This window comes from Setaria viridis, chromosome 4 (assembly GCF_005286985.2).
Source record: "Setaria viridis chromosome 4, Setaria_viridis_v4.0, whole genome shotgun sequence".
Taxonomy (NCBI): Eukaryota; Viridiplantae; Streptophyta; class Magnoliopsida; order Poales; family Poaceae; genus Setaria; species Setaria viridis.
The window spans coordinates 9,848,940-9,875,942 of record NC_048266.2 but is presented as its reverse complement, the minus strand read 5'-3'; the positions used below and the strand labels follow the sequence as shown (position 1 = coordinate 9,875,942).

Here is a 27,003-nt window from a genome sequence, read left to right as displayed (position 1 = left end):
ATACGGCACCACCATACCTATGACATGTCAGAGGTGGCGTGCAATCAAGCACGCACTATATTTTTTGAAGAAAAATACGTAAACGCAACGCTATTCAAATGCTACAACATATCACTTGGGTAGTCTATACGCGTCTTTGCTTGCATGTGGCAACACTCCATGCCTAACATGGCGGAGCCTATAATAATTATGGCTTGGTTAGTCATAAAAAGCTAGGAGCTGCACAGAAAAATAAGATTTCATGCTATGAAATGTGACGTCGATTTTCGATAGCACGGCTACGATACCGCATACCTATGACATGTCAACAGTGGTGTGCAACAAGCCCTATATATTTATTCTTTTTAAAGGAAATAAAATTCTACCAGCATGCAGCGGCTTGTTCATGTGTACTATCCTAAAAAGCCCCCTTTAAAAAAAACTCTCTTAAAAAGATAATAATTCCTGTGTACTGAAACAAACAGTGGGCGACCGAAAGGAAACAAAAAGCAAATAGGAGGGTAGAAGCGTCATTTCGGACGATAAGCTCCAAGCGACCGGACGCCGATAAAATCGCCCCACCCACTCCCCCTCTTCCGCCGTCGCCTCTCCAGCCTCCACTTTCCCCATCCTTCTCCGCCGTCGCGGTCGCCTCGCAGTCCGAAGAGCCTCCGACTCCGATGGCCAGCCGCTGGGTCCGACCCGAGGTGAACTTCCTCGGTCGCTTCGTCAACTCTCTCTCTCTCTCTCTCTCTCTCTCTCTCTCTCTCTCTCTCTGGTGAGCTTTGCTTATGGGGCTTCCGCCGCCGTGCAGGTGTACCCTCTGTTCGCGGCGACGGGCGTGGCCGTCGGCATCTGTGGATTTCAGCTCTTCAGGAACATCACCGGCAACCCGGAAGTCAGGTCCGGATCTGGACTCTTCACTCTTTTACCCGTTTGATCCTTGCAAGAGATGTGCTGTGCGTGCTGGAGCAGCGTAGATCTGCTGGGTTTGGGTGCTTTCGTTGAGTGGTCTATAAGTAGTTCAAGTTCACTAGTCAGTACCCTTCAGTTCTTCCTCGTTTGGACTGTTAGACCCATGGGTTGGAGTTGACTTACCAGGCTATGGTTGTATCCATCAGGTGAAATTTTGTGGCTGTAGTTTTTCTATGTTGGGAAATTCGTTCTTTCTGGTCGGCAAGGTTGAAAATTACTAGACCTTTCGTAGGAAGTCAATCGTTCCAAGATATAAAGGGTCCAAATACATGAAGTAAATTTTTTGGTAGGAGTTGAATTCAGGACTCGGTTAATTTTGGAAGCGTAACATAAGGTTGGAAAATGCCACAGCCAAACTGTATGCATGTCCTTTTGTTTTTTGGAGGACATCTTGTTAGTGTAGTTGCATGCTGGTAATTATTTTCTTTTGAGTAAAAGCATGAGCTTGATCGTGCATGTAGTACCTCTTGTTGCATGAAAAGCCACAAGTTTGAGCTGTTTGTGTGTGTGTAACATGTACCCCTCCTGTATAACCAATGCTGTATGCATACATGTTTACTGTTTGTGATCTTGGACTCTTGTTCTTCTTAAGTTCAAGTGGGGCTAATGAATTGCTGTTTTTTACATGTGTGGTGTGATCTGTATAATGCAAAGAAAATGGCTTTCTATAACTACAACTTGGTTTCGTATCGTTGTAACACCACTTATATGAATTGTTTTAATTCATGCTGTCCAATTACTTTTTAGTTAAAGAACCATGTGCATGCTTGATTTGCGATCTAAATTGCTTGAATTTTACAGGGTAAACAAGGCAGGGAGGGCAGCTGGTGTCCTTGAAAATCATGAGGAGGGGAGGCGTTACGCAATGCACGGTCTCAGGAGCTTTGTGCGTGACAAGACCCCTGAAATCATGCCAGCGATTAACAAGTTCTTCACTGAGCCAAAGTGAAGCATTTTGCTTGGCTGTTGACTGCTCAGCTTAAATGGCTATTGTCGATTGTACCCATGTCATCCATAAATTGAAGCACAGCCGATACCTCTTATTGAAAGTACCGTATGAGTGCGATTGGTCATGACTTCCTATGTGTGCGATGGTCGATGAATGTTGTGATTGATGATGACTTCCTGTGTGTGCAATGGTTGATGAGTGATGTGATTGGTATGACTTCCTATGTGTGCGATGGTTGATGAGTGTTGCGTCACCCATGGTTGATATTCATGCTTATCTGTCATGTCGATTTGCTGTGCCTCACAGCCTGTCTGATAAATTGTCAGCCAATGTTCATTTGGTTACTGCTACTGATAGCTGGGTGATGTGCGTTCCTTGTGCAGTTTGTGAAACTGCGAGCTTGATTATACATCATCATGACTTACATCTGCTTGGTAAATTCCTACCTCAAACGCTAGAATATAGCCTGGATGCGGTCGATGTTATTGGTTGTGATTTAATTGACTGATTTCTTCTGTTGGTGCAACCTGTGTAAACAACTAGCTCATGCTCTTGTAATCAGTCAATGAATTAGTGGATCAAACACAGGTGTTTCAGATGGATGTATCATTTAAACAGATGGCAGTATTAGATCAGACAGAATCCAGGAGGCAGCATTAGATCAGACAAACTCGTCAGAAATTCAAGTTCAAGAATGGTCAAGAAATGCAAAAAAAAAAAAAAAGGCCTTAAGCTGTTTCCCAATGAGGCTTGGTGGCTTGGTGATCATACCAAACCAACTCCTTTATGCTGTTTGATAGAACAACGAAACAAATACTGGAAATGGTAACCTTTAGTGTTGACTATGGAGTGATTGTCAACAAACAATGTGACTATCGGTCAATTTTTCTGCCTTTTTTCCTTTTTGATAAAATGGCCTCATTCCTTGCATTTGAGTAAACACAATCAATCAAAGGCCAACATTGCCTTTGTTTTTTATTACACCTTGTACAAATCAGTTCCTAAGCATGCATCAACAACTGAGTTGATCTGCCTACTGGAATCGATTTACAACAGACCTGCCAAAATTCTATTTCATGATGATGTTTCCCGTGTAAGATCCAAGTACCATGATTTCCATGCTTCCACATAATGACCAAAAAGATCATTCAACGCTGCAACAGGAAAACGCGGAAGAAATTGTGTTAAGCTCAACCCAATCAGCTCTTCAAAGTATCAACATCAACTCTCAATAGTAGATTTACAGAAACAGCACAAGGGGACCTACGGCATAACTGTCAAAAATACAAAACCTGTGTGTAAACCCATCAGAAATATCTATCACTAGTAATAACATGGAAATATTAAGCCTTGACTGGTTTTAGAATAAGAACTTTCAATTGTAAAATGTAAATGTTTCTTTCGTATCTGAGTTTAGGTCACATATATAATCGCCTTTATGGTTTTACTGGCTGTTGGTGTTGATGTTGCTTTTTAGACATCGTACTGCAGACAATATTAAGTGCACAACTAATAAGGCAAGTAGTAGTATTGCTACTTGATTCGTTTATTATATAGTACATTGTTAGAGGTGGAAAGCTAAAATTTGACATTTATGACAATATAAATCTCTAGAAAATCTACCAAACCTTTAACATTTCATCATAACATTTCACAGTAACTAATGTATTTTCCAGACTCTTTTAAAAAATGCAGTTTTGTTTCTTTAAACAAGATTCAGTAAGTCTGAATCATTTGGGAAGGATATGTTAAGCTCACCTTGGTTTTGGTATTGCGGACGGAAGGACACAGCAAGGTTTTCCCAGTCCTGAATGGTCCTTCTCTCCTTCTGCTTAATGGTGTGATCATCAGTTTCCTGTTTCTTTGCAACAGCAGGGTGGAAGGGCCCATAAACAAAGTCACTCCTGTTTCCTTGCCCCAGCTGCCTCTCAAAAGTCTTCACTATGTTGCCAGCACCCTGCATGAGCTTGGCTTTGTTCTCCATTGCGGAGTCCAACCTGCCCCGCTTATTGTCAATGTTTGTAAGATCAGTACCAAATGCTCTTTTATTGGGCCTGACAGGGGCTAGAGCAACCGTGACATTGTTCTCTTGCATTCGCTTTGCTTGGCCCAGCCACCGGAACGCAGGCTTTCTTGTGTCAGCTTGCTGTGTCTGAACCAAAACAGTCGAAGAATCAATGCTAAGCAGAATAATCATTTCCATTCAATTGAAACGGCAGGCGATCAAGAGCCTACCTTCTCAATGAGGTTCAAAGAAGATAGTACATTGGCAATGTCATACAATCGCCGAACTTTGGCTGCATCACAAATATTAGGATCATCTGAGTTCTACTTGGATAGGAAAAGCATAGCCACAAGCATGGAACTAAACAAAGAAATGCATGCACTAACTTCTCATATTGCTCTCAGCATGTCCCTCTCCAAGGAGAAGCCTAGCAGCTTCATCCAGTGAGACCGTCTCAACCTGCACCAGATGGAAACCCCATTAAAGTCAATCTCAATGGGAAAACGCCGCAGAACAGGGGACAAATTCAGTGCCACTCACCTCCATGGTGAGGAAGAGCTTGACAAAATTCTGAGTGAGCAACCCGAGGGACTTCTCCTTCCGATGATCTGCAATTACAGCACTCAAACTCCAAGTCCGCGTATAGCATAGAAGTCACCAGGTGTAGCAGGAACAAGGTTAAGCAGCTATACCAGATCTAAGGCGGCAGCCAGGTGCGTCAGGCTTATCAGATGTATTGTCAATGGACTGGCTGAGCTTCTCGCTCTCAGCATCCTCATCACCATCCTCCAATTTATCATCTTCATCGTCAGAGAGCTTTGCAACCACAAAATCCAGAGGAAATGGTAATTTTAGCAGCAAGTAACTTGTACCACGGCCAAGGGCAACTGAATCAACTAGAAGAAACTAACATTAGCAGTGGATGACTCCTCCATGGGCAGTAACACTGGTGATCCGGACATCTCCCTCAACGCCCTCTCCTGATCAAACCGAACAATGAGAAAAGGGGGTAAATTATGAGCTACGGGATTATAATTTGGAGGCAAGATGAAAATCAAAGTGGTGGGAATGGAGAAGGGGGGAACCTAGACAGACCTTGAGCTCTTTCAGCGCTGCAGGGACTCCCCCGAATCCGAGCCACGTGTACCGATTCTTGGCCCTCCGCACAAGAATCTGCAAGCCCCGAAGAATTGAGCGCGCATCGATCAAGATTGGAAGCAGAAAAAGAACGAGAGCTGGGGGGAAACCGCGGCTCACCCCGACGCTCTCGAGCACGTTGACGATGTCGTAGATCCGGCGGCGCTCGACGCCGAGCCGCTTGGCCGCGTCGTCCAGCCCAATCGTCTCCACGTCCTCCCGGTCGTACAGCGCCACGAAGCTGCAGCCAACCCCCCACCGCCGCCGCCGCGGGGAGCGAACCTAGGTCAGAGCACCGCCGCACGGCACGAGCCCACGAGGGGGGAGGGGGTTCGACGCGGACTAGGACGAGGCGGGAGAGGCTTACTTGGAGCAGAGCAGGCCGAGCGACTTCTGCTTGCGGCTGTACGCGTGGTGCCGGCAGGCCCGCGCGACGCTGCTCCCGCTCCCGCTGCTGGCGCCGCCGACCTGCACGGGCACCTGGAACAGCACCTGCGGAGCCGCCGCCGGAGGCGGCGGCTGGGCGGCGGCCGCGGGAGGCTCGGCGCCGGAGGAGGAGGAGGGCCTCGCGGCCGCGGCTGAAGAGGAGGGACCGGCGGCCGCGGCTTCAGCGGCGGAAGAGGAGGGCCCGGCGGCTGCGGAGGCGGCGTCCATCGCGGGCGCGGGAGCTCGGGGGAGGGTTTGGTTGGCGCGGCGCGGGCGGGGGAGGGAACGGAAGGGGAGGAGAGTAGGGAATCCCTCTGCCGCTCGAAGTAATTTTTTTTTCGATTGTCCTTTCCACCCCGTAGATCTGCGGGGATCGGAGTCGGATGGGGGCAACGCGGCGAGAATTCACGCGTGGCCGTTGGGTAATTTGGCGCCCGCGGCGGCGGCTCCAGGTGCTCCACCCACACTTTTCAAACGCCTCCACCCCCGCGCTGTCGCGGCTCGGCCGCTTCCAACTTTTTGGCCTTTTTCTTGGGTTGCGGCTGGGCTCGGGCCCGCCTCTGGGCGCTTGGGCTCGATGGGGCTGTGGCGCCGTGCGGGTCCCGCCTGTCGGTGATGGCTGCCTCGGCAGAGGTGGCTGGGCACTCGGGTAGTTTGGGTGGGGTTGGGGCCATGGGGGGCGATGGGCTCGGCAAGCGGATGATTGGAGTGGGTAGGGGCGGACTGCGCATGTCGGTGTGATGGAATCATGGCAGGGAGTGGGAGGGGAACGCACGTGCCGGTTTGAAACCTTCCTCCTATCGTTTTGGTCTTTTGGATGCCCGGCAGCGGCAGCAATGCCCCGGAAAGGGCGGACAGCCACTCTCGCTACATCATTTCCCCTCGTGATCTCCGGAAGAACTTCCCGTTCTCCGGTTGACAAAAGGCACCACAATGATAACGAAGTCTGTTTGCGTATGAAACTTGATTCTGATTTTTTGCCCCCTCCTCTCAGGTATTGCTGCCTAGTTACAACTGACAAAAACTGCTCCATCGTCTGCACAGAACGTAGAGTATCCAAAACTGTTTTTTTCCTGGCTGCCAATGCCCAATGGCCATCACACCTTTACATTTCCTATGCATATACTGCTATCAAGTATGGAGTGAAGGATCAGCTGGAACTCGACGACACCGCCGCGACGATCTCGTCTCGGGCCTTCTCAAGGGCGTCCAGCAAGTTCTCCGGCTTCCTGCCACCAGCCTGCGCGAAGTTGGGCTTGCCCCCGCCGCCTCCCCCGCAGAGCTTCGCTATGCCGCCAACGAACTTACCTGCCTGCAGCCCCATCTTGACGACTGCGGGGCTGAAGGCGGCGACCAAGCTGACTTTACCGTCTCCCGGGCTTGATCCCAAGATCACTGCAGCAGGGTCTTGCAGGGTGCCTATGAGGTACTCGGCGGCGCTTTTCAGCGCGTCAGCGTCCACGTCGCCCATGTTCTCGACCACGACCCTGCAGAAAACAGATATTAGGTCAGATCGTCTTTGCCAACTTTCGAGTTGAGAGAGAGGTGGTCACCCTTTTGGTAGCACATGGCACCTTTGAAGACTGGGCATGTAGAGATGTGGAGGATGCATTTGGCGATAACTAAAGCAAGTACCTGACATTGTGGGGTTCGACGGTTGTGGCTTTACTTGCAAGAGATGCTGCTTTGAGCACCGCGATTTTGCTGCGTAGAGTTGATACTTCGTTTCTGGTTGCTCTTAGTTCTTCAAGAATCGTTTCTACTCTGCCATTCACATCTTCAGCCTTAACCTGAAACATGAGTCACACGGTTACAACATCAATTGGAAAATGTAAGTGGAGAAACATACTGTCAATCACTCTACCAATGTAAATAACTAACATGATGTCTCAAATCAAGTAATTTTTGGGCAAAGTTGCAAGTACGCAGTGCACATTAGCACACATGCCTGTGATCAATAGTAAGAGGCATGCAGATTTCAATTACAAACGGGGTTCAAAACACTTGAAGTAACAAATCCAAAGTCCATTTGAACAGGAGATAAAGACCATCGGATAAATAAAAGTATAGCTGCCCAACTGACAAACAGAAGCATGATAAACAAGAAAGGAATGAGCACGCTTTCTACAATACGAATGCCATCATACCTTAAGGGATGAGCACAAGCGTCGCATGTAGTTGTCCCGAGCACAGACATAGTCGACAAATGCATCACCTGCGACTGCCTCTATCCTTCTGATTCCAGAAGCTATTCCCTGTTCTGAGATTATCTTGAAACCACGGATCTCAGCAGTATTACTGACATGCGTTCCACCACAGAGTTCCAATGAGACCCCAGGGACCTCTACGACTCTGACCTATTGGAGCAAAATACAAATTAATATAAGTTTCATCATCACTATTGATTCTATGCTTTCCTAAAAACTGAATAGTATGAATCTTAAAGATAATTAAGATCCTCATTTGCAAATACTCATTACTGATGCTCTAACAGTACTGCTTCTACCATTCATAATAATTTTTTTGGCATAATTGCTCCTTTAAATTCAGATGCATAATGCATCAGCTTTCATGATTCTTACAGTCACACTAATGCAATATCTTAATCTCTTCAGCATTAATCTTGTTTTAAGATATACCAACCTCTTCACCATATTTTTCTCCGAACATCGCAATGGCACCAGCATTTTTTGCGTCTTGCAAAGCCATGACTTTTGTCTCCAGATGCGTTGCATTGCCAATCCATTGGTTTACGAGTGATTCAATTTTCACCAATTCCTCTTCAGAAAGGGGGCGATGGAAATTGAAGTCAAATCGGAGACGGTCAAACGCCACAAGGGAACCAGCCTGTGAAGTTTCTGAACCAACCACACTTTTAAGAGCAGATTGCAGTAGATGTGTTGCAGTATGATGGGCCTACACAGTACCAGAAACAGAACGAGGTTATATAAAAATGTAATGACTAATGACATGATAATATTTGTTTCAGTAAAGATATTCATTGAACAGAGTTCATGTCTGAATTTTAACAAAAAAAAATGGTTATAACTATAGTAGCTAAGCTAATCAATGACAGTCACGAAACAAAAGTTATAATCTATAGTACTAACAAATTTGCATATATGATCCGAAATGTTACACGCGATGCTATCATAAGGCATGAATAATATTCCTTTGTTTCTTGTTTAAAGACCACCTAAAGACCATGTAATTAAATCAGAACTCTAGTTACTGCAATTTCAAATAAAAATGAGCAACAAAATAAAAGAGGTAACCAAAAGAAGCAATACAATGCCACAATTTCATACCTTAGCCCCCTGCCTCAACTTTGCATCAACAGAAGCATCAATTTCCTTGCCAACCTCTATAGATCCCTGCTTAATCGTGCCTTTGTGCACAAATATATTTCCTATAGATTTTTGGACGTCATTGATTTCTATGACTGCTGTTTGTTTTCTATCCGCACCTCCATTCACATATAAGAAACCATTATCGCCAACTTGACCACCTGATTCAGCATAGAATGGTGTCCGATCTAATAATATTTCTACTTCAGAACCTTCAGAAACTTCATTAACTGGGTTTCCATTAACTAGGAGACCTCTAACAACAGCAGTGGCAGAGAGAGAGTCATATCCCAGAAATTCAGTATCAGGGATGCTCTTGACTATCTCAGTCTCATTTCCTACAGAAAGTTTGACCACATTATGAGCAGCCTGAGATTGTTTCCTTTGGTTTTCCATTTCAATATCAAATCCCTTCATATCAACAGTGACACCTCGTTCACCAGCTATTTCAGCTGTAATCTCTACTGGAAAACCATATGTGTCGTACAAAAGGAAAACATCTTTTCCAGATAGAGAAGGTTTATTTCCATTATTACCAGCACTTAGTAAGGCCTCATCTAGAAGTTCATCTAATAACTTTTCACCCCTTCCCAAGGTCTGGACAAATCGTAGCTCTTCCCTTTGAAGTTCTCCAATAATAGATTTCCTTCGTGATTCGACATCTGGATCTATCTGAGTGCTAAGGCTGATCACTACCTCAGCTAGTGCAGGTAAAAATGCACCTTCAGGATTTCCATGACCATCACCTCTTATACCTATCAATCTACCCGTCCGAACTACTCTTCTTATTAGCCTTCGAACAACATACCCTCTCCCAATATTCGAGGGAAGAACCCCATCTGATATGAGATAAACAACCGCTCTCATGTGATCGCCAATTATCTGGAAAAATAGAAAAAAAATCAAAGGTTATAGGTATCCCAATATTTGTCATAAAGCAAGTACTACATCCTGAATAACACACTTTAAGATTTGTCTTCACAGCATCATCAGCTTTAGCATAGGACACCAACGCCAAGCTAGCTGCCTTTTCTATAATTGGGAAAATCAAGTCTGTCTCATAGTTGTTTGGAACCTATGATAGACAATAACAATTTTGAGTTAGATCATAACTTAAGAAAAAAAAAGTATGGCAGATCATTTTCTGAGAAAAAAAACGATAGGCAATACCTTTTGAAGAATACGTGCCATACGCTCAAGGCCCATTCCTGTGTCGATGTTCTTTTGTTTCAATGGTTCTAGCGATCCATCATCCTTTTTGGTGTATTGCATAAAGACGAGATTATAGAATTCAATGAATCGACTATCATCGCCCAAATCCTGCACACAACTATATGGATATCACTAATTTCAGTTATTGAGAATCTCTTACATACAATAAAAAAACATGTAAATTTTTTAAACTGTTAATTCCACAGGCATCTTTACACACCGCATCTGATGATCCTCTCTCAGGATAGAAATCGTAATACATTTCAGAGCATGGTCCGCAGGGTCCAGTTGCGCCACTAGTCCAAAAGTTATCTTCCGCACCCATCCTCTTTATACGCTCTTTTGGTACACCAACCTTCATAAAATAAAGAGATATAGAATCCATCACTCATACTGCAAGACAACTGCCAATTAATATGGAACAAATATCTTTTAACGGCCATACGCCATCCACAGGTTATGAAATATAACCCCTGTGCCTCTTGTGAACAGAATATGCATTCTTTGACAATTAAAGATGATCAATGAATCATAACCGTAAATCTGTACTCTACCATCTACTACAGTTTACAGTTGTCAAATAAAACAAAAGCTATCAAAGAGCAAAGATCATGAAATGTGGTTAAGACATAGCTCGCTTTCTAACTGTGCACTGTGCTCCTGTACTCTTAAATTGGTAGTGAGATGTGGTAAAATCAAATATAAATTTTAGATAGCTGACCTCATTGTGCCAGATGTTGAATGCTTCATTATCATCTTCGAAAACACTAATCCACAGCCTTTCTGCAGGCAACCCATACCTAAATAAAGAGAATGAGAACAAGATACTCAAAAACTTGTAAAATTAAATGAACTAAAGACATGGGTAAAAAGCTTTCTGATCACTGGAAATGTAAAGCCCGACATGCCAATCATTAGCGCTGACAGAAATCACAGAACTACAGCAATACTGATCACCCAGTTCCTGTTTTATACAAATCATTGATGGTTCAAATGCAAGTATTATCTTTCCAGGTAACAAAGAGCATGTTAATACCAATTGATGCCTGACAATACAAATGCGTTAGGACAACTCTGAGATCCTAGAAGCATATGAGTATGAATGTCTCTATGGTAATACGCAAACACATGGCAAACTTTTCAGATGAACAGCTTATAATTCACCAATAAGGAGACCAAGCTCCATGAGGAATAAAGGAACTGTACATACTCCTTGGTTGCCAGCTCCCATGCCCATGCGGTTGCTTCCTTCTTGAAGTAATCGCCAAAGCTGAAGTTCCCAAGCATCTCAAAGAAGGTCTGGTGTCGAGCTGTGCGTCCCACATTTTCAATGTCATTTGTTCGTATGCATTTCTGGGAGGTAGTGGCGCATGGCACACGCCTAGGTTCCTGTACGTGGCAATATAAGAACATCAAAATGAAGTATTCTGAAACTGTTGCATGTTGAAGCCAGGATTATATGATTATAAATAGAGATAGAATCTTATTGCTGTTACAAATTTACCAAAAACATGTAGGATCATGCTAAGATTAGCATTAGATTATTCTACCCATTCAAATAAATGATTATGAATAAATCCTTAGAAAATGTCCTTGCAGTTATAAAGTTTTACCTTTTATTTATTCACATAGAACTGCTGTTTGCATAAAACATGTATGCATTTCAACAGATAAAAACAGATTGTTTAACACCTTACCAACAGATAAAAACGTACATGAATCTAAAAAGAGGTATGGGGTAACTTTGGACTAGGAGGGAGTGAAGGAACTTTTTTGAATCGTAATGATTTAGTTCATCCCACAAATTCCAAAACACACCACTCATCCAAAACACTGTAAATAAGAATACAAGATGTCCCTATGGGTAACAACGTGTTTATGCTTATCTATTTTGCGCAACATTTCCCATTTTACCGACCACATTCAGAATTTCCCATCTTATAGAAGCAGATATTCATAAACCATAATTGTTTGTTCTGATGCCATGCGTCCCTTCCACAAATATATTTTAGACGCACTAACAAAACATTATGCAATTCATAAGATGCACCTTGCCAAGAAATATAGGCTTGAACTGAAGCATCCCTGCGATGGTAAGGAGCACTGTTGGGTCATCGGGCACAAGCGACGAGCTAGGGAGGATCTTATGGCCGCGGGCAGCATAAAATTCAAGGAACCGTCGCCGTATTGCGTCCCCGCTCCACTCCCCTGGAATAGCGGTGCCCACTTCCTGGGTTGCTGGTTCTACTGAGGCTGCAGATCAGGGGAGAAAACATTGTGACGTCGAACGAGAACAGTAGTCGCAAACAAATTACCAATTGCTAGTAAAATGGCAGAGGTGTTATGCTGAATAATAGAACCTGACGAGTTGTTTGTTAGGAAGAATCCGTTCTCACGAGCAGAATGCCTTTGTCCCCAGCCATCTCTCACGCAGCCAAACCCTGCAACCACAACATACGCTCCCACACATGAAATCCGTACCAACTCTGGAACCGATGCTGCAGATTGTACAATTTGAACAGGAGCAGGCCTCCCAGTGAGCGTGAGGAGGGGGGCTTACCTTGGTGTCGAGGTGAGGGGCGGAGCCTGCGGCCGGAGACGAAGCGGGGAGGGAGGAGGCGGAGGCGGTGGGCTGGCGCGGTGGAGAGGAGGGGGAGGGGGCGGGAGGTGGGAGAGAGAGCGGCCACCTCCATGGCTGAGCCTGAGGGGGTGAGGAGAGCTCTGCCTCCGCGAGTCCGCGTGCCCTTCTGGTGTTTGTGGTTTTGGCTTGCCCGCGCTGGGGGGTTATCGCGACGGCGTGTGGAGTGGAGGTCGTTGCTGCCGTCGTGTGCGTTGTTCCTCAGTTCTGACAAGGGCTGCCTCACGGATCTCACCGAGGTAGCCTTGCTCTGCAAACTGAATTCGAGCAGAAGCAGTGTGTCAATTAACCATAGCAGAGGCCAAGAATCAAACTTGGAACCTCAATGCATTCTACCAACCATGGAGCTACTGTTCATCTTTGTGATATTTAGAGGGTGTTTGGTTCCCTTTGCTTATTTTTAGCACGTGTTACATCGAATGTTTAGATACTAATTAGGAGTATTAAACGTAGACTATTTACAAAACCCATTACATAAGTGTAGGCTAAACGGCGAGACGAATCTATTAAACCTAATTAATTCATCATTAGCAAATGTTTATTGTAGTAACACATTGTCAAATTATGGACTAATTAGGCTTAATAGATTCGTCTCGCCGTTTAGCCTCCGCTTATGTAATAGGTTTTGTAAATAGTACGTTTAATACTTCTAATTAGTATCTAAACATTCGATGTGACGGGTACTAAAAATAAGTCAGAGGAACCAAACCAGCCATTGGGCTCCGGTGCCAGGACTTTGCTAAGCTAGCACCTGCACTCTAAGTGTATCGCACCTCTGTTTCTTTTCTCTCTCTCAGCAGATCCTCTAAACAACTTCTATCCCAAGTTTAAAGGATCAGATAAAAAAATCGCACCCCAACATGTCCTCTACTTGTCTCCCTATTATGAGGAGGCCTCCAAATTCCTCCCTCCACCCTCCGTTTCTGGGGATCTCTAGGGAGCTCTTTCTCTATGGGGGTTATTGCTGGAGTTGAAAATATTTTCGTGGTACTAAAAAGAGAGAACCTTCGTTTGATCTTTAGGAATTTTGATTTAAAGACTATTGACGGAATTGCTCTTATACTATGAGGTTGGGAGAAAATCCAGAGGTCTGTTTGGTTCACAAAGTTGGCTAAGAGCAATTTCAAGAGTACTCCAAAAAATTCTTCCCTAAAACTATGTATTGGGGTTCTTCAAAAAAAATTCCCCCAAAAATATATCAATCCAAAGCAAATCGCTAATAAATAGCCCCCAATATTTTAAAACAGGCCACGTCATCGTATTGGGTCCATCGGAAGGGACGCGCGAGCGTGCGGGAATCAGAATTAGGGGAGGAATGCCAACACTAAAATATATGCGGTGGTAGGTTGTTTTTTAGCGTTGCTAAAAAATTGGGGAAGGTTGGATGGACTGTTGGAGTTCGTTTTTTCTCTTTTTTTCCCTTAAAAAAGGTATTGGGGGTAAGATTAGCAGTATCTTGGAGTTGCTAACCAGCTGGGTGACTTTTTTTACGGAAATGAGCTAGGTGACTTTTTTTACGGAAATGAGTTTGCATGCTACAGTAACTCGTCTAAGCCCTTGTTTACTTGGGAAGTTGGGAGGTGCCAAATTGGCATTTTGCCATAAATGCGATATTGTAGCGTTTCGTTTGTATTTGTGAATTATTGTCCAAATATTGACTAATTAGGCTCAAAAGATTCGTCTCGCAATGTACAACAAAACTGTGCAATTAGTTTTTGATTTCGTCTACATTTAGTACTCCATGCATGTACCACAAGTTTGATGTGATGGGGAATCTTCTTTTTGCATAGTGTTAAAGTTGGGAGTTTTGTGGGAAGTAAACAAGGGCTAAGAAAAATCTCACGACAGTCACGTACTCCATTCCACAGTTGTCCTCCAAAGTCCGAACGAATCCGTTCCCAGTTCACCTCAAAAAACGGAGTCATGATGGATGATGGCTTGCAAGCTCCGCCACCATGAACACCAAACTCACCAACCAAAAACTTCATGGCGCCACCGTGACAGCCCACTTGAATCGCTGCCCACCTGAACCTAAGGCCCAACGCGTCAGCGAAACATACCATTCGTACGAGCTCTCACCAGGGCCCACCCGACTCGCGAATCAAACGAAGCGCTCAAAATATCGCCGGTGCCGGACCCGGGCACGGGCGGAAAGCCACACCCACTCGAGCCGACCCCGCGCGCGGAGGTCAGTCAGGCCACTCCCCCTCGCCTGCGGCGATGCCTTTCTTCTCCGGCGGCGGCGGGGGCCGCTCCGGCGCGCTCCTCCCGACCACCTCCAAGCCGAAGGCGCACCACCACCTCCGCTCCAAGTCCTCCCTCTCCGCGCCCGCCTCCTCCCGCCGCCGCGGGGGCCCCCACTCCGCCTCCTCCCCCTACTCCCGCCGCGCCCTCTGGCTCGCCGCGGCCGCCTTCGCCGCGCTCTTCGTTCTCGCCTTCCTCCGCCTCGGCTTCCCCTCCTCCCGCCCCGCCGCCGCGCGGCCGCCCCCCGCTCGCCCCCGCGCGCGCCTCACCCGCAGGCCGGCCTTCCGCCACCGCGAATCGGCCGCCGCCGAGGCCGCGGCGGCCGCCGTGGCCGCGCGGATCGGGCGAGAGGCGCCCGTGGACATCACCACGAGGGACCTCTACGATCGGATCCAGTTCCTCGACGTCGACGGCGGCGCCTGGAAGCAGGGGTGGGAGGTCAAGTACCGCGGCGACGAGTGGGACGGCGAGAAGCTCAAGGTCTTCGTCGCGCCGCACTCGCACAACGACCCCGGCTGGATCCGCACCGTCGAGGAGTACTACGAGCGTCAGTCGCGCCACATCCTCGACACCATCGTCGAGTCCCTCTCCAAGGTTGTTGTCGACTTCTCCCCACTCGAGATTTGCTTTTGGGCTCTGGTGCTCTGCCCCTCTCGACGATCATCAGGAGTCTGCTATGTTGTAGGATTCGCGCAGGAAGTTCATATGGGAGGAGATGTCGTACCTGGAGAGGTGGTGGCGCGACGCACCGCGGAAGAAGCAGGAGGCGTTCGCTAAGCTTGTACGTGATGGGCAACTCGAAATCGTGAGCGGCGGATGGGTCATGAACGATGAGGTGAGAGGGAAGCAAAATTCTGTGGTTTAGATGGGGTTTAAGGAGTAGACTGCAGTTTCTGTTTCATTGTTTGTGTTTGTCATTGACATGCTGTGCTTGCACCATCTGTCTAGGCCATGAACGAACGGAATGGAATTTTATTTCACGTTTACCTAGTTGCCTAGTGATTAGGAATGAACGTTGGCGTGCTGTGCTTGCAGAACTAGGATGCTGTATCATTGTATTTCACTGTTTCTCCTTGCGCACATTGTGATCTCGAATCTTAGTACCATGTATGTATTCAACGATGTTTCATATTTAGGCATGAATTGAGTGTAACTTCTTTTGGATTTGTGTACTTGTAGTTTCTATGCTTAGGAGTCAATTGGGGCCTAGTCTGCTTGTAGGGTGTTGTGTATTTGTGACTTCTGTGCTACCTGTCCACTTCATACTTAGGAAATTTATAGATTCTGTGGCAGCTGAGCATGCATTTATGCTACATAAACTATAGTACCAGGCTTTGTTGCTCTAGAAAATTTGCATATTAGTACACATGCTGAGGAGATTCAACAGTCAAGACTGGCTAAATAGTCACAAACAGCACTGGCATGTTTAATTTATTTGTTTCCGTTTAGTATGTTGTTTCTGCTGTGAGCTTTATTTGTGTTCAGCCATTCTTTCAACAGATGTTGTGCTCCTATGTATCTAGTATCCTGTTTTATAACACTGCCATTTCGGTTGTCCTGTCTGTTGATTTAATCTTTTCCGGCAAAGTATTTCCTCAAAGTTATTTCTCTTTAAAAGGAAGCTAAATTGAATTTCATTTGTTTCTCAACGCAGGCAAACTCGCACTACTTCGCCATCATAGAACAGGCAAGTACACTTTTATATCTTTGCTCTTTGCTAAACGTTATATTATGACTGTCTGTAGCTGATGTGTAAACAAAGTGCATTCTTTATCCCTTTCTTATTTGATGTGCACCATGTTGAAAAACACATGGAACTGTACATATAAAAAAAAACACTCAGAGGATGTGCTATAGACTCTGGTTTGATGCTATTTGCTAGTATAGTAGCATTATATTTTTCTCACGTTTGAAAGCTGGGATCAAGTTTTCTTCATTTCTCAAACTTGAGCAAGAGCACATCACAAACTTTGGGATAGTATAACCAAAAAAGATAACGTCATACTCTTGGTTTGAGATGACAACAGGAAGAACTTATGGCCTATGGGGACTAGCTATGTCATAGTTGGAACATGTTATTGCTTTTTCCAGTGTGTTTCGTTGTGCAGTTTCCTGCTTAGCGCCTAATAACGCTTATGAATGTACATATTTGCTTATATTTGAATATACGAAATCTAATTAGCATAGTCCAGTGGGATGATACAACTTTATCATGGCCCATTGCATGAAATCCTAAATCCGGAAGCTTTTAAAGAAACCGCTAACTGGATGGGTCTATATCATGGATTAGAAAAGAAAAACAAATTCCTTAAATGCCTACCCCCTCGATCAGTGTTTTAAAGGCGATAAGGCGACCTTGGAAATCTTTGCACGCCTTATCGCCTAGGCGACAAGGTGGACCGGTTTCCAAGGTGAGCTGGGTCCGCCTAGATGCCTAGGCGACGCCTTTAAAACACTGCCCTCGATGATAGTGAGGTGTCAATTGGAGAACACCATTTGATATGAGAAAGATATGTGGACCTTGTGTCTTATATCACATTTATGTTGGGATCTAGGCAGCTGATTGTTTTCTTTGATTCTCCCCTAGTTTTTGCCAGGGCAATCAGTCCTTGTCTCTTTGCTCCTATATATTATCCAAGGAAGAGAACACATCTTTTTTCCTTCCAAACTGGGTGCCTGGGGATTGAACCTGGGCCAATGGCTTGCGCCTCATACCACTTTGCCATTTAGAATGGATACTACCGGTGTCTGTTGTATACTTGTATTTACATATGGTTTTTAGTCAATCCTTTTTTACTTATCAAGTGAGACAAATGCATCATTGAAGTTTTTATTTGAAAGGAAAACCGTATCAAAAGACCAATTTTATAGTCCATAAGGAGTGACTATTGATTTTCCTTGTAAGTTCCACACTGTTGCTTGACTTTTGGGTTCAAGAAGAAATTTACCAATCTAACCAAGGGAGTACATGCAGTACATCTCGTTGGAATCGGGCTATATGCTATATATATTTTAATGCAAAATTGATATTTTAATTTTGCACTATAATGCCTGATTTGGTATGGGTCCATCGGAGCAAAGTTGATACCGATTGGTTCTTTTTGGATATGATTGTAACGCGTATTATTTAATTATGATGAAATTTATTGACCTTTGTGATTTCTTTCACAGATGATGGAGGGGAACATGTGGCTCAATGATACTATTGGAGTTGTTCCTAAAAATTCTTGGTCGATCGACCCATTTGGTTATTCATCTACAATGGCCTATTTGCTTAGGAGAATGGGTTTCCATAACATGCTAATCCAGAGAACGCACTATGAGCTGAAAAAGGAGCTTGCAGTGAAAAAGAATCTTGAATATTTGTGGAGGCAGAACTGGGATATTGAAGAAACAACTGACATATTTGTTCATATGATGCCCTTCTATTCCTATGACATTCCACACACATGTGGACCTGAACCAGCTATCTGCTGCCAGTTTGACTTTGCTCGAATGCGTGGTTTCAGCTATGAATCCTGCCCATGGAGATTTGATCCTGTTGAGACAGATACTGACAATGTGCAAGAGAGAGCAACAAAACTTCTAGATCAGTACAGGAAAAAGTCAACCCTGTACAGAACGAATACACTTCTCATTCCTTTGGGTGATGATTTCCGATATGTTAGTGTGGAGGAAGCAGAAGTACAATTCCGCAATTACGAGAAGCTTTTTGATTACATAAACTCTAACCCCCATCTCAATGCTGAAGTCAAATTTGGTACCCTGGAGGATTACTTCTCCACACTGAGAGATGAAGCTGAAAAGATAAACTATTCACGCCCGGGTGAATTGGGTTCTGCTGAGCTGCAAGGTTTTCCAACACTTTCAGGGGATTTCTTCACATATGCTGATCGAAATCAGGATTACTGGAGTGGTTACTATGTGTCGAGGCCATTCTTCAAAGCTGTTGACCGTGTACTAGAACAGACGCTCCGAGCCTCAGAGATTCTGGGTTCATTTGTTCTAGGATACTGTCAGAAGTTTCAGTGTGCTAAACTCCCCATCAGCTTCTCACACAAACTGACAGCAGCAAGGAGGAATTTGGCTCTTTTTCAACATCATGATGGGGTTACTGGCACAGCTAAGGATCATGTTGTGGTGGACTATGGCACTCGAATGCACACTTCACTGCAAGATCTACAGTTATTTATGTCCAGGGCTGTCGAAGTGCTTTTAGGAGATTTCCATGATAGATCTGACCCTACATTGCTATCACATTTTGAACCAGTGCAGGAACGTTCAAAGTATGATGTTCAGCCAGTGCATAAGGTTCTTGACCCTCATGAAGGGAACGCACAGTCAGTTGTCTTTTTTAACCCACTAGAACAAACAAGGGATGAGATTGTTATGGTTGTTGTAAGTACTCCTGACATTTCTGTTCTCAATTCGAATGGTTCCTGTTTGCAAAGTCAAGTTTCCCCAGAGTGGGAGTTTGTCAGCGATGAAAAGATTTCGACAGGCCGGCACCGTCTTTATTGGAGGGCTTCTGTTCCTGCACTAGGTTTGGAGACCTACTATGTGGTTACTGGGCAGGATTGTGAAAAGGCTGTTCCTGCTGTTGTAAAAACATTCACAGCTTCACAGCGATTTCCTTGCCCTGAACCATATGTTTGTTCAAAGCTGGAAGGCAAAACAGTGGAAATGAAGAACTCTTATTACACTCTTTCTTTTGATGTAAGTCATGGCCTTCTTCAGACAGTAACTCGTCTCAAGGATGGGGAACAAACTGTGATAGGTGAAGAAATTGGCATGTACAGAAGCCATGGAAGTGGGGCATACTTGTTCAAACCAATTGGGCAGGCTCGCTCAATTGTAGAGGAAGGAGGACATTTCATCCTTACTGAAGGGCCATTGGTTCAAGAAGCTCATTCTCTTCCAAAGACGGAGTGGCATAAGTCACCTCTCTCACATAGCACACGCATTTACGATTGTGGGGACTCTATACAGGATATGTTGATCGAGAAGGAATACCATGTTGAGCTTGTTGGCCATGTTTTTAATGATAAGGAACTGATTGTCAGGTACAAGACAGATATTGACAACCAAAGGATCTTCTATTCTGATCTAAATGGCTTTCAGATGAGTAGGAGGCAGACATATGATAAGATTCCTCTACAGGGAAATTATTACCCAATGCCATCACTTGCCTTCTTGCAGGATTCACTTGGTAATCGGTTTTCTGTACACTCCAAGCAGTCATTAGGGGCAGCAAGCTTAAAAACTGGATGGCTAGAGATTATGTTGGATCGTAGGCTGGTTCAGGATGATGGCCGTGGTCTGGGGCAGGGAGTAATGGACAACCGGCCAATGAATGTTATATTCCATCTCCTCAGGGAGTCCAATGTCTCAGCTTTGCCTAAAACCCACAGTTTGCTTACTCTTCAGCCATCTCTCCTCTCGCACCGTGTTGGGGCACACCTGAACTACCCAATGCATGCTTTTAAGAGCAAAAAACCTCATGAAAAATCCTTCAAGCTGCCTCAACAGTCATTCACTCCATTAACTGCGTCTTTGCCCTGTGATGTGCATATCGTGAACCTGAAGGTCCCTCAGCCTTTAAGATTTCCTCATTCTGAAGCAGCCGACCCAAGATTTGCTATTCTGTTGCAGAGGAGAGGCTGGGACGCCTCATACTGCAAAAGGGGTGGACTGCAGTGTACAACAGTTGGGGAAGAACCAGTAAATCTGTTCTACATGTTCAAAGATCTGTCGGCTGTGAGTGTGAAAGCAACTTCGCTGAACCTCTTACATGATGACCCTGAAATGCTAGGGTACCTTGAGCAGATCGGTGATGTTGCTCAGGAGGGAAACGTTCTTATCTCACCGATGGAGATTCAGGCATACAAATTAGACCTACAGCCACCATCACCGCAGGAGTAGTTTGCCTGCAAGTTAGACTTAAGATGGGTCTTGAACATTCCTACAAGTAAGACTGAAGATGGATCTTCCTAAAACAGTTGATAGTGGCAGCCGGATTGAGCTGGAACAGATACAGTGCTGCATGTATATGTGTTCATTCTCTTGGCGTAACGTTGGTGATTGAACCTCTGAACTTCCTGACAACTGCAGCTGATGCATTTGGTTGCAGCTTCTTTATCCACGAAGGTGCATACGCTTCATTTTCTTGGTTATTATGCACAGCAGTTTGGAATATTTGCGGCACATTGAAGCAAAGCTAATTCAATTAGCGTCCAATTGCGAATGCTCACTACTAGAGTGTTGCTCCGGCCACTGCTCACACAACAAGAACCTACATCAGAGAAGTTTTGTACATTTTTATTTTGCATTTTTTTTCTTTCGTAGTGTGATCAGCCTCCTGGGAAAAACCTGAAATAGTTTAGGTACATGATTCTTGCTTTTGAGATCTTTATATGTACAGAATTCTGCTTGTAAGCACGTGAGGATTGCTGAGTGCCTCACGCCACACTCTCTATCGGGACTTCTTTACTAGTCCTGGCTACAAAGTTCACAAATATTTTCACGTTGCTTTATACCGTATGATTTGTTGTGGTATTTGGCCAAACCTGATTATCCATCTTTGGCATTCTGTTTGATACTGTCTGGTTCACACACCGTGATATGTGATCAGTTTGTAGTCACGTTTTGGCAGCCCTTGGGTAGTTGTTTTGACATCATGTTTCTTGATCTGATACTACACTTTGGCCTACCATACTTTCTGTCTGGCTTTCTTGGCATTTGCCACACTGGTAGAGGAATCAGCAAAAGGGAGAATAACAAACTATACCAAAGAATATCTTGCATTTGTTGCAATTGCAATCTGCGAGCGTTTTTTTCCCTACTTTTATGATCTCAGCATACCAAAGAAAAAAAATTGTGACAACACCTCGCGAGCACAGGAATAAGTATCCAAACTATTTACAAGCAGTACAAGATACATCCATGACTACATGTCCGTGCAAGGATCTGCTCCGAAGGAAACAGAACGTAGAATTTTCTCATCGCTAAACTCCACATATGCATTCTGCCCTCAGTGAGTCTCCACCAGCAATTTCATGTCTGTTGCATGATTATCTAGCTCGTGGCGAGGGTCTTGCTTTAGAGTTTAGGCTGTATATCAGGGGTCTGAACCCCGGGCGACTCATGAATAAAACCTCACAATTTGTATCATCTCAGCTCTAAGCTTGGAGAAAAGAAAACGCCTCCGAAAATGCACCAATAGTGGGATCTTCAAACGCTCTGCTGCCTTGCTAAGGCAAGTAGTTCTCACTTCACATGAACCAATTTTGTTGCACCTAACCCAACCTGAAGAAAATGGAAAGAGTGACAATTTAGTTGGCAATTGATTGAATAAGAAAATGTTATAACAAGACCATGCAAATTTGACAATAAAGGTAGGTTGGTGCCAATTGAGAAGGAATCCCAATCACAATAGGTAGATAGTATTAGGGTTGGGGCAGGGGCCATAATTAAATTGATTCTGATGTGCTAAAGAAGAAAGCAACTACTTTCATGTGCTATGCTGCTGTCAGTTTCCAAGTGTCCTAATTTTCATTAGCGTACCTAGCAAATCTAATCGTGTGGATGACAGAGTTTACTGGTGGCTTCTATTACCTTACCTTGACCTGTATTGAGCCGAGTCTCGTCTTCTCCCTTCCTGGGTAATACCTGTGCTTCTTACAGATGAAGTGTTTGGCTCTGCCAAGGGGTTGGTGACGAACCCGCCCTGAGCTCCAAACTTTTGCCTCTCCCACTTGTAAGAAGTCTTGCTCTCCTCAGAGTAGTTTGGTGCATCTGAGACGGAGTACCTGGAAGTGTATCTACCTCCATCATGTCTTCTCCAGAATTTTGGGCTCAGAATGCAGCATGCATTGGTGTCAGGTTCGCTGTTTGGGATCCTTCCTGACGAGGCAGCCAAATCACGGGATATCTCGTCCAATACCATCTCGAGCCCATTCACCCTCGTCTCCAAGGAACGAATCCCATTCTGAGAGCTCCCCATGAATTTCTGATAAGAAAAAGTAATTAAAGCATCAGAAGTGTTTTCAATTTAAAAGTAACAGGAATAATTCAATGCTAGGCATTGTTTTGGAAAATCATCCTTGAGTTTTATATAAAAAAATAAAAAATATTGTAGACCAGCGGGAGAAGATACACTAAACATGCAAAACATATTGCCTATTTGATGTGATCAGAACATTGGCTGATGCTTTACAGATGCAGGCAGACAATATCAATGTTCCTGATAACCCAGCCTCATGGTTAATATGTTAGTTGGTGATTAAGACACTGCCGTATTGCTAGTAAGTGCCCTATTGCACTGTTGCGGTCCAGGTTTTCCCCACACCATGCCACTGTCCAGACCTGAATGCATACTGATATGACTAGTGCAATCAGGACGCATTGAATGAATGTATGATTCATACCAAACGGTCATGGCTGCTCATTGTGACCAAATAATACGTAATAAATATCCTGATGCAAGAAGGATGAGTCCTACGTTCAGTCCAAATTACACGAAAAAAACGTCTGCTAGGCAATGGTAGGTTCTTTTTTTTTTAACAGCGGGAATGAGTGAGCTTGCACCAAAGTTTGCTTGGTGTAAATTTTCCAAGCAATAAGATCTTACCAGGACATCTCATCTACTCATGCATATGCGAGATTCTTAAGCAAACAAAAAGAAAAGGGAAAAAAAGGTGAAATTCGAGTTTCAGCAAATTATTGTCATATGATATGCAAGGGAACAAGGGATAATTAATTACCTGGAGAAGATTGAGCAAACTGGCCTGCTGATTCTCAATCTGAACCAGCTGCATCCTGATCTTCGACAGGTCCTCATCCTTGTGAGCTGACTGAAGTTCATCGGGCGCATCCTCGGTCAGGGCAGTCTCTTCCAAATCACCATCCCCGTTGTATGGAACAACTCTAGATCCTGACTTGGGACCAACCAACTTCTTGTAACCCTTCTCACCAGTCTTCTGAAACAGCACCCTCCGCGCTTCAAGCCTCTCTCTAACATTTCCCTCTTTCAGGAGCTTCTCCTCGGTCACCATTTTGATTGGTGTTGCGTCCGGAGCAACAGTAATATCAACCTTGTCCTCATAGTTCTTAGCTTGGTCTGCGTTGCGGCGCGGAGGTGGCAAAATTTTCTTGCTTGCGTTGGAAGGAGGGCTGGCTTTTCTGTTGCTGGCATTGTGCAATGCATCCGGTGGGAGCTGCCTGTTAGCCGGCCATGAGTTTCTCCTTGTAATTGAAGGGGCAGAGCTGGAGCCCAAGGAATCAGTGGGGTATCTGCCATCACTTACAGTCTCTGTTCAATTATATAATCCATAATGTTAGTAAAGAACATTTGTTGTCTGATCACCTCTAATCCAGACAACTAAATCCAACAAATGTATGCAGTGCATATCTAAAATAAGTTCAAAAACCGAAATAATTTCTTCACAAAAAAATATTTATTATCCAGTATGTTTTACCCAAATATCTGTCTTTTACCAAACAGGTTATTCTTTAATGTACAGTATGCAGTCCAAACCCCCAAACCAAGCATAGACCTTAAATTTACCCAAATCACAAAAAAAAAGGGTGAAAAGAAGGAAAAAAAATCAGTGAGTAGAACCTCAAGAGTAGCAAGCCACATCACCTGTGAGAGAAGATCTAGCGCGGGACAATGATGGCACATCGGAGGAGCAGACTTCCTCATCCACGTCTGGGATCTCCCTCCACGCCTCGATCATCCGATTCATGGACTCACGCACAATCTTTACCTGCATTGTGCCAAGAAAGTGTCAAAAAAAATGTAGAAAGCCGCAGATCTACGAGGATACCGTGGCCAAGATCAAAACTTCATAATTGCGACCGACCTTATCAAATCTCTTGGCTTCGAAGACGGTAATGCAGGAGGATTTGTGGGAGATAAGGTCGTCTCCGTGTTCGAGGGCCAACAAGGCGAGCGCCTCGGCGGCAGCCTTCCTCGCGGCCCAGTCATCGCCGGTGAGCGCGTCGCGAAGGCTGGGCACAGCGGTGGATGCGGCTCCGCCGCCGGATGCGGCCGAGGCAGTGCCGATGAGGGAGATGAGCGCTGGCTTGGCCTTGAACGCGGCGCTGCGCAGGAGCTTGAGAAGGCGCGGGAGGAGCGCCCCGAGGTAGGCGGCGAGGTCGTCGGTGGGCTCGGAGGCTTCGACGGCCGCGGCCGCGGCGAGCGCGGCGGCCAGCTGCGCGCACTGGTCCTGCTCGTGGAGCAGCGCGTCGGTGAGTGGGCCGAGCGCCACGGGCGGGGACTGCGCGGCCCCCGCCGCGGCGCGGGCCGCGTCGACGAGCGCGGCGCGCACGGAGGAGTCCGGGTCCCTGACGCGCCGCAGCGCGGCGGCCACGAGCCTGGGAACGAGCGGCGCCACGGCGTCGCGCGGGTGCTCGCCGGCGACGAGCGCCAGCAGCCGGAGCGAGTGCCGGCGCAGCGGCGTCCTGTCGGTGGGACGCGCGTCGGAGACCGCGGCCACGAACACCGGCAGCTCGTCGGCTTCCAGGTCGCGCGCGATCGCGTCCAGCTCCGCGGCCGCCATCGCCTCCGTGTCCCGGTCCGAGAGCCGCAGCAGGCAGCGGTTCACCCGCTGCTTCATGGGCTCCCTCGGCGCGGGGCCCATGGCGCTCAGTGTAGCTTCACTGCTCCGGTGAGAGGAGGCGCCGGCGGCGGATTCCGAGCCGTCGCGGGCTCTGTGCAAGTGGGTGAGTGGAGGAAGGTGGCGAGGAGTACGGAGAGGCAGGCGGCGAAGGTAGGGGGGACGGTGGCGTGGCGGGTACTAATAGCTCGAGGGGATGGCGGGTGGGAGAGGGAGGCCGCACACAGCCTGCAGGGAGGGGAAGATGAGATCTTGGAGTGGACTGGGCGCCGCGCATTTATTAATAGTCTTTTTTAGCAGTATTTCGATGCCATTACCAAAATGGCGATGCTTTTTTGGCATCTTTGTAGGCACAAGTACGCCCCATTGGTGCTCATTTTTGGATATGTTTTGGTGAATTTCTTGGCAGGTTGGTTGGTGGTTTGGTTTGATGAGTGGTGAAAATGAGCCTGGGAGCAGCTGTCCAACTATGAACTATCCAAGGTTTGGTGATTCCTTCTTCTTCTTCTTCTTCTTCTTCTTCTTCTTTTTGGTGGGGGGGGGGGGGGGGTAGGTCACATGTAGTTGGGCTTTTTGTTTACCTCAAGTAATTTAGGCTATGCTATGTTTTTGGAGGGAAGTAGTGACATCATCTGTTATTAGGCTACTACAATTTTATTGGGATTGCACAGCCAGGTAATGATGAAGTTTGTATGACAGCTACGAGAGAAAACTTTGCTGGTAAGAAAAGGCCATGAGACAAAAATTACTTTTCATCATGGTTCGTATAGTGCCTTTTTCAACAAATCGTTGTTGAGGATTCTCTGTAGAGTGAAAGGAAGAAAAACTATGTTCTAGAGGGAAATAGGTTCGGGACCTGATAACAGTAAACGAATAAAATAAAACTTACCACCGTCCACCCATGGATTAATATCCTAGAAACCTCACCGCGTGACACTGCTGATGTAACGGTGCATCGAGATCGACGAGCATGTGACTAGAAATTCCAAGCTATCCACAACTCAAACAATACTAGAGCACATCTCGTCCCATAAGCTGCCGCGTCCTTCTGATCAACCAATCTGGCAAACCGGTTTGATTTCTTAGAAAATTCAGGCATATCATATCAGGAGTATCCTTTACCACAAAACTATTCAAGATGCACTGTTTGATCTGACATGACCAATGGGAGAGCTGTAATTCCATGGGCTTCGTCCTTTCTCTATTCCTCTGACGAGTGTCAATCGAGTCGGTGAAACAGTGTGATGTGTTTTTGACAGATGGGCACATGTTATGCCATGTGATCAGGCTTTGTTTTTTTTGCGTGCTTTCCTCACTTCCTCCAAGGGGTGACTTGGGCCATGTTTAGTTACTCCCAACTCCCAACTTTGACACTATGCAAAAAGAAGATTCCCCATCACATCAAACTTGCGGTACATGCATGGAGTACTAAATGTAGATGAAATTAAAAACTAATTGCACAGTTTTGTTGT

The 27,003-nt window shown here is 45.6% G+C and overlaps 5 protein-coding genes across 6 annotated transcripts; 2 read left to right on the top strand and 3 right to left on the bottom strand.

Annotated features, from left to right (window-relative positions):
- The first annotated feature begins 527 nt into the window (after positions 1 to 527).
- LOC117851408 (uncharacterized) lies at positions 528 to 2,119 on the top strand. Its single transcript, XM_034733221.2, has 3 exons — positions 528 to 686; positions 794 to 882; positions 1,756 to 2,119. The coding sequence occupies exons 1-3, from the start codon at positions 660 to 662 to the stop codon at positions 1,901 to 1,903; spliced, it is 264 nt and encodes an 87-aa protein (XP_034589112.1). The 5' UTR covers positions 528 to 659; the 3' UTR covers positions 1,904 to 2,119.
- Positions 2,120 to 2,772: 653 nt separating this feature from the next.
- LOC117851407 (E2F transcription factor-like E2FE) lies at positions 2,773 to 5,905 on the bottom strand. Its single transcript, XM_034733220.2, has 10 exons — positions 5,413 to 5,905; positions 5,166 to 5,286; positions 5,004 to 5,081; positions 4,820 to 4,888; positions 4,601 to 4,724; positions 4,449 to 4,516; positions 4,295 to 4,367; positions 4,139 to 4,200; positions 3,662 to 4,055; positions 2,773 to 3,057 (listed from the first exon to the last, which is right to left on the bottom strand). Exons 1-10 carry the CDS (start codon positions 5,697 to 5,699, stop codon positions 2,978 to 2,980), a joined length of 1,356 nt encoding a protein of 451 aa, XP_034589111.1. The 5' UTR covers positions 5,700 to 5,905; the 3' UTR covers positions 2,773 to 2,977.
- A 515-nt stretch (positions 5,906 to 6,420) lies between these two features.
- Positions 6,421 to 12,745, bottom strand: LOC117851406 (alanine--tRNA ligase, chloroplastic/mitochondrial). The gene is made up of 13 exons (XM_034733219.2): positions 12,591 to 12,745; positions 12,391 to 12,471; positions 12,081 to 12,283; positions 11,241 to 11,419; positions 10,752 to 10,830; positions 10,251 to 10,385; positions 9,989 to 10,138; positions 9,783 to 9,893; positions 8,780 to 9,700; positions 8,115 to 8,387; positions 7,619 to 7,828; positions 7,107 to 7,261; positions 6,421 to 6,958 (listed from the first exon to the last, which is right to left on the bottom strand). The coding sequence occupies exons 1-13, from the start codon at positions 12,721 to 12,723 to the stop codon at positions 6,622 to 6,624; spliced, it is 2,967 nt and encodes a 988-aa protein (XP_034589110.1). The 5' UTR covers positions 12,724 to 12,745; the 3' UTR covers positions 6,421 to 6,621.
- A 2,063-nt stretch (positions 12,746 to 14,808) lies between these two features.
- LOC117852889 (alpha-mannosidase 2) lies at positions 14,809 to 21,445 on the top strand. Its single transcript, XM_034735177.2, has 4 exons — positions 14,809 to 15,506; positions 15,598 to 15,747; positions 16,567 to 16,599; positions 18,084 to 21,445. The coding sequence occupies exons 1-4, from the start codon at positions 14,889 to 14,891 to the stop codon at positions 20,832 to 20,834; spliced, it is 3,552 nt and encodes a 1,183-aa protein (XP_034591068.1). The 5' UTR covers positions 14,809 to 14,888; the 3' UTR covers positions 20,835 to 21,445.
- A 249-nt stretch (positions 21,446 to 21,694) lies between these two features.
- Positions 21,695 to 25,769, bottom strand: LOC117852891 (TORTIFOLIA1-like protein 3). Of its 2 annotated transcripts, none has more exons than XM_034735179.2 (5): positions 24,776 to 25,769; positions 24,556 to 24,679; positions 23,675 to 24,222; positions 22,527 to 22,920; positions 21,695 to 22,217 (listed from the first exon to the last, which is right to left on the bottom strand). In XM_034735179.2, exons 1-4 carry the CDS (start codon positions 25,553 to 25,555, stop codon positions 22,528 to 22,530), a joined length of 1,845 nt encoding a protein of 614 aa, XP_034591070.1. In that variant the 5' UTR covers positions 25,556 to 25,769; the 3' UTR covers positions 21,695 to 22,217; position 22,527. The 2 variants fall into 2 exon arrangements, with proteins under 2 accessions (XP_034591070.1, XP_034591069.1); XM_034735178.2 differs by having other exon boundaries at positions 22,532 to 22,920; positions 24,776 to 25,768.
- Positions 25,770 to 27,003: the final 1,234 nt, after the last annotated feature.

What these genes read in the sequence shown, in the direction of transcription:
- LOC117851408 (XM_034733221.2), top strand. Translation starts at nt 660, where the DNA reads ATGGCCAGCCGCTGGGTCCGACCCGAG. An exon ending in GCCGCTGGGTCCGACCCGAG is followed by an intron (nt 687 to 793) that starts GTGAACTTCCTC and finishes GCCGCCGTGCAG; the next exon opens with GTGTACCCTCTGTTCGCGGC. An exon ending in ACCGGCAACCCGGAAGTCAG is followed by an intron (nt 883 to 1,755) that starts GTCCGGATCTGG and finishes TGAATTTTACAG; the next exon opens with GGTAAACAAGGCAGGGAGGG.
- LOC117851407 (XM_034733220.2), bottom strand. Translation starts at nt 5,699, where the DNA reads ATGGACGCCGCCTCCGCAGCCGCCGGGCCCTCCTCTTCCGCCGCTGAA. An exon ending in CAGCGCTGAAAGAGCTCAAG is followed by an intron (nt 4,889 to 5,003) that starts GTCTGTCTAGGT and finishes CGGTTTGATCAG; the next exon opens with GAGAGGGCGTTGAGGGAGAT. An exon ending in TGGCTGCCGCCTTAGATCTG is followed by an intron (nt 4,517 to 4,600) that starts GTATAGCTGCTT and finishes CTGTAATTGCAG; the next exon opens with ATCATCGGAAGGAGAAGTCC.
- LOC117851406 (XM_034733219.2), bottom strand. Translation starts at nt 12,723, where the DNA reads ATGGAGGTGGCCGCTCTCTCTCCCACCTCCCGCCCCCTCCCCCTCCTC. An exon ending in AGAGAGGATCATCAGATGCG is followed by an intron (nt 10,139 to 10,250) that starts GTGTGTAAAGAT and finishes AGTTGTGTGCAG; the next exon opens with GATTTGGGCGATGATAGTCG. An exon ending in GTCGAACCCCACAATGTCAG is followed by an intron (nt 6,959 to 7,106) that starts GTACTTGCTTTA and finishes TGTTTTCTGCAG; the next exon opens with GGTCGTGGTCGAGAACATGG.
- LOC117852889 (XM_034735177.2), top strand. Translation starts at nt 14,889, where the DNA reads ATGCCTTTCTTCTCCGGCGGCGGCGGGGGCCGCTCCGGCGCGCTCCTC. An exon ending in GATGGGTCATGAACGATGAG is followed by an intron (nt 15,748 to 16,566) that starts GTGAGAGGGAAG and finishes TTCTCAACGCAG; the next exon opens with GCAAACTCGCACTACTTCGC. An exon ending in ACTTCGCCATCATAGAACAG is followed by an intron (nt 16,600 to 18,083) that starts GCAAGTACACTT and finishes TTTCTTTCACAG; the next exon opens with ATGATGGAGGGGAACATGTG.
- LOC117852891 (XM_034735178.2), bottom strand. Translation starts at nt 25,555, where the DNA reads ATGGGCCCCGCGCCGAGGGAGCCCATGAAGCAGCGGGTGAACCGCTGC. An exon ending in AAGCCAAGAGATTTGATAAG is followed by an intron (nt 24,680 to 24,775) that starts GTCGGTCGCAAT and finishes GGCACAATGCAG; the next exon opens with GTAAAGATTGTGCGTGAGTC. An exon ending in GTTTGCTCAATCTTCTCCAG is followed by an intron (nt 22,921 to 23,674) that starts GTAATTAATTAT and finishes TTTTCTTATCAG; the next exon opens with AAATTCATGGGGAGCTCTCA.